General features: G+C 39.9%; 1 protein-coding gene across 1 annotated transcript; it reads right to left on the bottom strand.

The window, feature by feature from the left end:
• Window positions 1-872: 872 nt before the first annotated feature.
• Window positions 873-6,750, bottom strand: PP2D1 (protein phosphatase 2C like domain containing 1). The gene is given in 8 exon segments (XM_032687476.1): window positions 873-1,249; window positions 1,252-1,365; window positions 1,368-1,456; window positions 4,767-5,069; window positions 5,071-5,111; window positions 5,113-5,303; window positions 5,306-5,411; window positions 6,601-6,750. Coding segments are annotated over 8 exon segments (1,299 nt in total). The 3' UTR covers window positions 873-944.
• Window positions 6,751-11,460: the final 4,710 nt, after the last annotated feature.

The following is an 11,460-nucleotide window of genomic DNA, read 5'->3' as shown; positions in this document are numbered from 1 at the left end:
AAGATGATTACAAGTAAATTCATGACACAGCTAAATATAAGCCTGTCTTATATATACTCTGGCACTTCAGCTATCCTATGGTAAATTTTTAAATGTTGAGGTAATTGGGTATCTTATCACATCCATATAGAAATACAATCAAAATAGTAATATTATCTCTTCAACCTGAAGCTAATGCAGTCTGCCAGTTTTTCCCTAATGTAGCTTGTTGCATTGTTGTAGTGTCTCAGAGCTGTCTGTGCCTCTTCCTGCAGCTGATGATTTGCAATTGGATGGGTGTATTTTTGTGTCTTTTTGAAACTGGTGGTGGTGTAGAACCCACTGGTTATACAGACTTCAGCAGGTCTTGACCAGCATCACTTGCGGTTTGTCACAAAATACATTGAAGTCCATTTTTTCTGCCAGCTGTGGGCTTGAGTCACAATTAGCTGGCACGTTTTTCTATCTTTTGGGGTCTGTTTCATGACTTTAGACCCTCTTGCCACTACATTCTTTTGCAGATGTTTATGGCTGAGTTGGACCTGTTGCACAGAAGGCAGCAGTTTCTTCTTGCTCTGAAGTCTGTCACTGTGGATGAAAACTCATACATGAAATTTTCTGTCCTCAAACTGAGTTCTTCAGAACTACCTTGTATGCTAGAATTGGAGTGGTTTCTCTCTGTTCTTTGAATTTACTTAATTGTTACTGAAAAGAGACAGCTCTGAATTAGCTTGTGTTTTGTGTTTTTTGTTTGATTGGGTTTTGTGGGGGTTTTTGTGTTTTGGTTTTTTTGTTTTGGTTTGGGGTTTTTTTGTTTGTTTTTTGGTTGGTTGGGGGTTTTTTGGTGTTGTTTTTTTTTTTTTGCTTTTTTGGGGTTTTTTTGTTGGTTGGTTTGGTTTGGGTTTTCTTTGTTGTCAGTTTCCTTAGGAACTCCATCTTTGTGTGTAGTTCCTCCTAGAACACTTTCATTTATTTTGTTTCAGATTGCATTTTGAGTCACTGTGAAAAATATCTTTATTAGAATACAATATCTGTATTCCATCTTGCAAATTATTAATAGCATTTGAGTCATTTAGGTTGTCTTCAGTGAGGGACATTGAATACTGACACATGGAGAAGTCCTGTTTCGTTGAACACCATTCATGCATTCTCAAATAAGGAGTGGATGTTGTTAGAGGTGGTGCCAGTACTTCATTGTAATACAAAACCTCCCAAAACCCTTTAGAAGCCAAAATAAGAAACTGATAGGTACAGATATGAGTTACAGGTTAACAGATGTTCTTTTTGTTGCATCTCTGTGATGTCCAGGAACCCTTGTAATTCTCAGGTATCCCTCTACTAATCCATCTGGTGTATTAGTGCTGGTGTTTCCACGGTTCTGAAGTGTTTTCTCTCATGAGTGCTGTGCTCTTTTGAGAGGCAGTGACTCCTTCCATTTTTACATAAGATTGTATATACATCATCTAAAACTGAAATACTTTTAATATACCATACTGTTGGGTTTTTTTAAGATACTGCTGTTACAGTAACAGTCTTTTGTTAAGGACTGGGAAAAAACCTGAGATCATAGTTGAGTAATCTACTGCCACAGGCAACAATATGTCCATCAGTGAATTTGGTTCTGTTTTACAGCAAAGTTTTCTGTGATTTTTTTTTTATACTCCATTATTAGAGGACTGTTTCAGAATCTTATTCTCCTGACTGCAGATAAACTCTTATGAAGAGTCTTAAGTGATGTTTTATTCAGCTTAAAGTGCAGTCTGATAGAAAAGTTGCACCTTGATTGGTTTTTGAGCAAGAGTGTGTATTTTTTTCAAATATTTTCTTTTCACTCATATGAGAGTGTGTGCTTTCAAAATATTATGGCTGAATGAACTCATCAGGAAGCTCCAGGTTCAGACTGTTTCTAGCAGCATATAATTTTTAGTTCTGAAAAAAAATTAGGATATGGTGTAGGATTTAGTTTACTAACATGATGCCTTACATCTCTTCCTTGGTTAAAGTACCCAAGGGAGCAAGAGTTCTAGCAGTCATCATAGGAAGTTGAGGTCTGACTTCTTTCCTTTAGCAGGCATAGGTATTTTACCTTTCCCTCAACACTCCTGAAATCCGAGAATTTAAAGTGTTAGAAATTGCAATACTGCAGGGGGCAAGTCTTGTCAGACTTGAACGAAGAGCATGAAGGAAAGAGCTCCAACCCAAAGTGCTGTATTATTTGAGATCCTCTATGGCTGCCCTGGGAGACCATTTTTTATGTCAGAGGAGGTTATTGGTCTGCTCTCATGTGTTGGCTTAAGGGCAAAAGTGATGTCTTACAGAAGGAACTTGAGTGACATATGTGGTACCTTTCTAGACATGAAGCTGGCTGCAGTGTGTTCATTTATATTGTACTTTTAATATCTACCTAGACTAGGGGCACAGACCTCTGAAAAGTGTGTATAAGTAGGGATTGCTTATACAATAGTAGTGTTCCTTGAGCAGTATTGGCAATCTAGCGTAGGAGGCAGCTAAGTGTAGTCTGTGTGAAGGCAGATTTCTCTTGAAGGTGATTCAGAATATCAAACTGAAGGACACACCTTTAATTAATTATACAGTGTACCTTAAGTTGTGCTCCATGAATGTTTCCTTGTGCTTGCTCCCCTCTCCTTCCTCTGATTTCTGTGGAGAGCTAGAAAAACATGTAAAATATCCTTTGAACCCTTGGAATGAGACCACCAGCTGTAAGCCTAACAAAGGGCATAATATAGCCTATGTGGAACAATTTGACTGCAAAGAGTAAAATCTAGTTGCTTTTGGATACAAGTCTTGTCAGCAAACCAGAGACAGCAAAAGAATCAACAAAACCTAACTGGCCTATCAGTTTGGGACTAAATGAAGACTGAGCTGGCCAATGTCACCCTCTCCTGCTCTGTATATCTGACCATCCTCTTCAGTTGCTTACCTGGAGCTGAAGGAACATGTCTCTACTTATGTAAGAACACACTCTTGGGGGGGAAATGAAGGTTGACGTTGTGCAAATCTTTTTCTGTGGTATGTTTGGTAGAAAATTAAGTGTATTAAATTAATGTGGTTCAAAAATGTGGATTTTAATCATAAAAGGTTTAAAGTATCTCTGATCAACTTCAAACATTAATCCATTATCAGATCTTGAGTTTATGGTATCTGTAATTGCAGCCAGCAATTAAATTCTCAGGTGGGGATGGATGGAAGCAGGTAGCAAAACCAAGAAGAAATTTGGTAGAGAATTCACCCAACCCAAGTTATCTTCACCAATCTCTTTGGAATATAAAGTGGCTTTCTTTCACAACAAGGTGGAAACAAATGCATCTGAAAACAACCTTGCAGTCTTAATGTGAGTTAATTCTGTATTCTGCTACAGGGCTGTGACTGCATCTCCTGAAAGTAATAGAGCTAGGGTTAAACTACCAGTTTTGATACCTGTAACAGTAAAGTTCATATAGTTGCAAAAAGCCTGTTGGAGGTACAGTGCAGCTATAGTAACAAGCATTGGGAGAATAGTGGGGGGGGGGGCTATACCACATACAACACACTAGTTGCATGTTCAAGTTGGTTTACGGTGTTTCTCAGACTGCCAGAGGAATGCAATTACTGTTAAGCAGAAGTATTTTTTTTATATATGGAATTAGTTTTTCCAGGTGTGGAATATGATAATTTTTTTTGCCTCCTAAAAACAATGAAGCCTCTCAAATGGTTCTCCCTTTTCTTATTGATCTTTGACCTTCTTGATTAATTTCAGTCAACTTTCATATGCAGAAACAGTTGCAGTATCTGCTCACTCCTTACTAATGCCAGGCAGAGTGATAGAAAAGTAGTATAGAGCTGGGCAAGTGCTTCAAGCAGAGACTGGAAGACACTACAGAATGTAACTGTAGACACAAATCCATTTGAAACTATTCACCCACCTGCTTTTTTACATAATTCTGCACGTGCACTCCTTTGTGGGAAAGCAAGCATCTTGCCTGTAATCTTACAGCTGTCTTATGACCACAACAGGATATAATTGGTAATAAAAATCACCAGGTGGGAAAGATACAGTAACCAGAGTTGCTAATCTGCAAGAGCTTTGTCTAGTGTTCGCTGCAGCAGGGGTGGGTGGAGAAGCATTAAGGATGTATCAGTGTTTCTGATTGTAATTAATAACTGATTTCCTATACTAAAGAAAGGCAAAGCAGTGTCCTACTTTATAAGAAAACATGTCTGAATAGATCTTCCACAACAACAGTAAAAGCCAACCAATGCCTATTTCAGAAACTAGTAATTCAGATGATTCCCACAAAACATGTTTTCAGTTTGCTTGTAGCAAAATGTGGTGACACTTAGTCCAATGAAACAAATTAATAAAAAGAATATCTTAAGTGTGTTTCATTGATATTAGGAATTTATCAGATCTAAAATCAGAAGATTTGTGATTGGCTGCCATAAAGTGATGACAACCTAAACCCCTTGATATAAAAAAACCCACTCTATATTTTCTTACAGAAGTCACTTGTGTATTGTGGAATGCTTCCTAACTTTTACATTAGTAAATTGATTTTGCTGCCTTAATTCAAATATCATGCTTAGGCAACTTATCTAATAAGCTGAATACTATTGTCTGATAGCAGTATCAGTTGCAAGGGAATTTATCACATCTGCTTTACATTGTCAAGCTAAAGGAATTACTGCTTTTTATTTCCAGACACTGACTGCCAACAAACATCTAGGTTAGCTAATACTTTCTTTTATTGCATGAAGGGAAAAAAAATTCTGGTGTGTTATGAAAATACCTATAAATAGCAAAGTACAGTGGCCCAGCAGCACCTTTGACCCTTCTGCCTAATGGACTGTGTGTGTTATTTTCAGAATGTTTTCTTTCTTCTACCTCAGTGCCATCTGTCTCTTTGCTGGGAATGCTTTCCACCGAACAGGTAACCACTGAACAGCCACTCCAGTAAGATTTGGAAACCTGATTTCTTCCCAGTTGTAAAAATCTCTGCATTCTCCTAAAAGACTTGCCATACACTTTGTGAATCCATTTGTAGGGACTGATCTTCTTGGTCTCCTCATTGCCAGGCTTGTCAGAGAATATCTTCTTTTTCCCTGTAATCTGCCTTGATTACTGTGGAAAAAAAAATCTACAATTTGCACTTTGTCCTTATTTTTGTAGGAGGAACCTAGTTGCAGCAGAGCTTCCACTTTTATTTCTTGATCAGCTTTCTCAAATGTTTCTGCAGTTGTCACACTGTAACAGCCATCAAGAATTTCCAGAAAACATGTCTCTGACCTATTTCCATAGTTATCTGGTGCAATAAACCTATCTTCATGTCTCCTTGCCACGTGGGATTTTTATCTTTGCAAATTGATAAAGCTTTTATTAAAGAATTATTTACTTTCTTAAAAGGACCAGGATTGTTGATATTAGCAAGATCACACTAGTAAGTGGGAGTGGAATTCAAATGAATAATCAATATTCTGCTTATCTGTGTCAGAAAATTTAGGAATCTAGAATTTAGGTACTGCAAGGACTTCATAGGGTCTAATCAGCACAAGCTTGTCTGCCCATTCTCCGGCCAAAGCTTGTATGTTTTTCCTGTCTCTATGCACCTCTGGTTTTTTTAAAATTTAAGCTCCTTGCTCCAGTCTCCCTCATCAGCTCAGTCTCCTTCACCTCACTCTACATCTTTGATGCTGTCTCACTATTCCTAGGTCTGGCACCTGGCACTACAACCCCGGGAGTCAGAGCAGCTATAAGAGTAACTCCTAGTGAGGTACTTCCTGATAGAGGCCAACTGGTGCAGAGGGGACTGCCCAAATTCAGCACCTGCACCCTGGCATCACTGGCATGTCTCTACTTGGCAAACTGATGCTGCTTTTTAAATATTTTAACTTATTCTGATTTGGCTAAATTGATAAAAGTGACAAAAGATGCACTACTGATGCCATTTCAGCCACATTGCCAATCTGTAGTTTAAAACCTGATGATCTTGGACATTCTCTAGAAAATAATCAAGATTTTGGTTTCATGCATGTGCAACAACGTATTTTCCAAATCATATTCTCAGAAACAGCTGAACCATATTATCTAGGATTTTTTCAAATTATTCTGCTTCAGGCTCGGAAAATTCTAATATGAGCTGCTTCTTGCATTATATGCTCTCACTCTAAATCAGCATGTGACATACATGTGCAGACACCATAACAACATAAAGTCCTGACACCATGTGAGCAGCTCAGCTTGCCAGCCTATATATCATCTATCTACTAATTATGAAAACATAGTGTTTACATTCAAGTTGATTAAGTTTATTTTTTAGGATTAAGTGTTTACGTGTGTATATATGAGAAATATCAGACAAAAATCCATAGGTTTTTATATTCTCTCATCTGAGATTGTTGTTTCAGTTAATCTTTGTTAACTGCTGTTAATCCATTGCCAGGGCAAATAACAGTAGTTTAGCAGCAGAAATATGTCACAGCCATGTTACAAGAGCAGCCTTTGGTAATTTCATCCTACTTTAACCTCATCCATTTACTGGGGTTCTCTCTTTGCACTTGATACAGCCACACCTGAATAACTATTTTGCAGCTGTTGTCTCTTCCAGGATTTCAGCTAGGAAGTACATTTTCCTCTGTCTCACTAATTCTGTTCATTGCTGTAAGCATTTCTGCAGTTTGTGTTTCAACATGTGCGCTCTTTCTTGTGATGACATTTGTTTGATAAAATTTCACGGTAGTCAAAGCCCCAACCTCCTCCAACACCTCCTCCAACATCTTAAAGAATCAAGTGCCTCTGATCAGCAGAGGTAGATCAATTATAACATTTTAAAAGGAAAATCTCTTCTGTAGAGGGTGAACATATTAGCAGAGCCACTTAAAAGCCCCTCATGACTGCAGTATACTTTATCCTTGCAGAGGTGGCTTGCTGGTGGCTATGGCTCTCAGCCTGCTGTAGGACAACTTTATGGGAAAGTCCATCTCTCAACAAGAGGTGAGCATCAGCCTCCTTTAAAAGTGCTGCACCATTTCAGCAGGACAAGATAAGGAGGGACATGGTTAGAACAGCAGCAGAAGATAGGCTTGTGCAGAACTTTTTCCTTTGTTCTGCATAATTTGAATTTGAGACTGGGAGACAGCAAAAGCCTTTTAACTGCTGTCATTATGATGATCCATTCAGGCCTGAGAAAAATTAGGACTAATATATAGAGAAAGTCCGGTAAGCTGGTTTCTTGTCTTTTAAATGTGATTCCATTTTACATTTCGTGTATATAAAACCCCCTTGGATTAGAGAGAGCAAAATGATAGTTTGACCTTAGTAAACTTAATTCTTAACACTCCCACACATTTTATAGATGTTTATATCTCTGTAAATGGTGTAAGTGCTAGCAAATCACAAATTTCAAAACACCAAAACAGTCTCAGTTAATTACAATATGTAAATAACCAGGATAATATACGTAATAATTCATGTAACAAGATATGCTACAAGTCTTCAGTTGTAATAAATCTGCTTATAATTATTAAAAGGGCAACCCCGATACTTTTTTATGCTATGCATAAATTGCTTATGTTAATAGCTGAAAACCTTGTAAAAATAGAATAAAAAATGAAACATTTCCTTTGTTGATCTCTTATGAAGTAAAAAGATTAATCTGTGTTTCCTTCTCTCCTTGCATTTCCCTCATTAGGAACAGATACAGACTCAGAGGTTTTTTGCTGTCAGGTTAAAGGATAACAGTGAGTTACTGAAAGCACAATACACGAAGCTAAAGTGTTCTAGCCTCAGAGAGTGAAAGATAAAATTCAGCTTTCTAGCTCACTGCAGTTTCCCTGTGCCTATTTAGGGAGCCAAAATCCAACACAGTTTAATATTCTGAGGTGAAAATAGAAGCAGATAAAAAGAAATTACATGTAGAAGAATGGGGAGCAAACCACATTTTGAGACTATATATTTTCAAGGGCAAAAATTCGTATTTACTCTTTGTGTCGTAACAAAGAGCCTCTTGGTCAGTGCTTAATCCCGCTACTCAGAAAGGAAGGCTGCTCCACTTCTGTCATACATTGGCCTGTCTATAACAGGGGCAGAATGGAAGCAGAGCATGAGGCTTACATGGCAGAGGATACCATTGTCCCAGTAAATCTCATATTTCTGGAAAACCTTTCTAACTACGACACTTGGAGCTGCTTGCTGTTAATATGGTAAGGCAAGATTATTTTCTGCTTCTGCAGTTTGGCACTACAATCTCATTTTTTAATTAGTGAAGATGGAATATGTCCCTGAGCTTTGAGGATCCAGGATCTGATTTGCATCCAAACAGAAGAGTCCCATATGCAGTTATCTCTCTCTAACACATCATTCCTATCTCCACCCACAGAGTGCTTCTTCCTCACCTTTGGCACCATCAGAACTTAACTTGCCCAATCTCTAGTTGTGAACTCCTTCCTCTGTGAGTTTTGTGGGTTTTATTATTTGTTACATATCTGTGGTCTTAGAAAATGGTGCCTGTTATTGATGCTGAAACCAGCACTGGAAAGATGCCTGCCTGCCAGCCTGCCTGTGGGTGACAGGAAGAGGCAGAGAAGGGCTGTGTGACATAAATGGAGGTCACAGTCTCCCAAGTTTCTAATCACAGTATTATCAACTAGTATGTATAAACAGGCCTCACTGCTGCAAATCCCTGCTGAATGAGCATCAGCTTCTTTGTCTGTCTTTTCCTTCTTCCCTGCTTTACTTCTTGCTCATGCCTCAGCCAGCGCTTCCTTTTCAGTCCTGTTTTCCCCATGTGCCTGTGATGCCAGGATATGGGTTTGTTGCCTCCAGGTGTTCAGCCCAATTCCTCTCCTCTTACTGACCTCCCTTCCCTCTGCCCTGTCACACAATTTGGCAGTGGCACCTCCCCGGAAAACTGTTTGCAAAAGCATCACACCCACTTACAGAAACCATGACAGGGACTCCTAGTGTTGCCAAGACTGTCTGTCCCTGAGCTGCAGCACGCCTGACACCATCAGCACCTGCCAAGGAGCCACTGTGTAAGGCGGTAGGATTTGCCTGGTGCAGCTTGGCTGTGCTGTGCAGTGCGTGCCCGGCGGCACAGTCAGAGCCAGCCTCTGCTGTGCAGGTGCTGCCTTAGCAGGTCCCAGCTTTACATGGATACCTTTGGCCGAAGCAGCAAAGAGCAAATATCTTATGTGAAAACCCTTATGTAGCCTTTCTTAAACTCATATAAGACCTCTGAAAAACTCTTCACCTGAAAAGATGAACTCACTTGCTAACTCAGCAGCCATGCCCTACGCCTTTCACTACTTTTAGAAGACCTGGCCCTCTTGTTCTCTAAAACCGTCTGCAGAGGGAATGGTGCAGAAGGAACAAGACATCTTCTCCCAAGTGAGTCAACTTAGGTACGCATAGTATAGCCTACTTACTGCATCCCCAGAAGCAACAATGCAGTTTCAAGAAAATCTAGTTATGAAAGGTGTGGGAAGAGATAAAGACTAACCTGGTGAGTCACGGGAGCATGCCATGGGCAGAGCCTGCATTCAGGACTTGGGAACAGTCCTGCTTCTAGACCTGATGATAGGCAAGAAAGAAGGAAGTGATTAATAATTAAAATAATTATGGAATAAATTAAGATAATTAGTCTCCTTATTTATCTTCCTAAGTGTTGTCCAAAACTATAATCTTGGGATTCCAGGCCCACTGGTTTTGTGTCATCCTATAAAATAAGGGTCCTCATCATTAGGTCTTCTTGGACAAGAGTTATAATTTGTGACGCTGTCCGCTTGGGCAGAGATGCAGCTTCTCAGCTGGGAGGAAGCATCAAACTGGGAAATGGGAGTAGCAAAACAATTGCAAACCTAGTTCTGTTTACACTCCAGATATTTAGCAGCTCTTCCTTGTAGATGGGTTAGTCTTGGTGGGGCAAAGGTAACAGTTTGCAGCCCACCAAATGCCTGTGTTAGGCAGAGAGGCAGTGAAGCATCGAGTGGGTATGACAAGCCTGCTGGCCTTGCCATGGGAGGGGAGGTACATGAGATACTCAAAGAGAAAGCTGTGGCAGAAAGTGGAACATGGGTGAAGACAATGTAACTGTGCCTTCTGCATTCCCAGTGACATCCTGTCTCCCTCACCTCACAAACCCACATCTGGGGTTGCTGCCGTATTCCTGGGGTTCCTCTATTTTTTTCAGCTGTACACAGCACTATTACAGTTGATCTAAATGGAGATTTTTAACCTGTTTAATTTCTTCTGCTTGGCCAAGCTGTGGTGCTTGAGGTTGTGTTCGTAGTTCCTAGGGTTTCCAGTGCCCTTGCACGCTGATATGGGGAAGGCCCATGACTGGGTTTGCACAGTTAGATGTTCTTAGGCCATTGTAACTTCATCTTATAGAAATAATAGGAATTTTCTATGCAGAGTTTTGTTATCTAAATTGGTGTCATATTAAGAGGGCTGGTTGGCAGCTACTCAGGTGCAGGTAGCAAAAAGGAGGTCCCTTCCCTCTCACCTCTGCCAGCAGAGCCTGTGCCAGTCTCCTGGTGGTCTGTCAGGCTTTCAGCAGCAAATGACCTGCCCTACATGGGAATGGGGTGGTTTGCAAAACTGTCAGAGCACAGGCAGTCAAAGTATGCCAACTGGGGTCCCAGAGAATTGTGGAGATCTCTACCACAAATAAAGAAGAAGGAAGAACAGAAAAATATGTTAGAGAAAGGAATCAACAAAAGAATTGTGGGGAGTCAGAAGAAAGAGAAGGTAAGGAAAAAATAGATAGTATATCCCATGTTTTTATGAAGCAATCCAGAGCTCTCAGTACCACAAAATAACAGTGTCAGCCTATGTAGTGACTGCTGATAGCTAAATAACTTTAACAAACAGCTTCTGAACTTGACACGCACAATTCATGTTGAGCAAAGGCACAAGTGACTGTCCTGTGCTGCATGATTCCAGCCTTCAGTTTTCTCACCTGGCTTGTGCTAAACCGAAACTCTGACTGCAGTCAAGAAGAGCATCCTCTGTGTAAGAAGCATATAAAAACTGCTAAATGCTCCATTACTAACAAGAAGTTTGTGTGACTGAAATAGCCCTGAGTGTTGCAATGACATTTTTTCCATTTATTTTTCCTCTTTTTTTCCTTTAAAAACTGGGTAATTGGGGTGTGAAGTTTCCTATAACAGACAAAAGCCTAATGGGAAGGTCTGCCATCTGCATTATTAAAGTCACATGTTAGGGCCATGGGAAGCACTGTTAATACTACCAGTGATTCATAAGACATTGATAGCAGTCCTGAACGCGTGGTGGCCAAGAGGGAGGTCACTTCACCCATAAGGAATGTGCTAATGAAAGGACACAATAGGATTTTATTCTCACAGAAATTCCCTGGAGGAGAAAGGGCTACACTTTGCATTGAATGGCAAGAGTAAAAACAGGTGAGAGCACTGGAAGAGAGACCCATCTTGAATAAAAAGAGGGAGACAAGGCTGGGTTGGGCA

This window comes from Chiroxiphia lanceolata, chromosome 1, assembly GCF_009829145.1.
Source record: "Chiroxiphia lanceolata isolate bChiLan1 chromosome 1, bChiLan1.pri, whole genome shotgun sequence".
Classification (NCBI taxonomy): domain Eukaryota; kingdom Metazoa; phylum Chordata; class Aves; order Passeriformes; family Pipridae; genus Chiroxiphia; species Chiroxiphia lanceolata.
The sequence above is the reverse complement of the archived record's forward strand: the minus strand, read 5'-3'. Positions and strand labels throughout refer to the sequence as shown.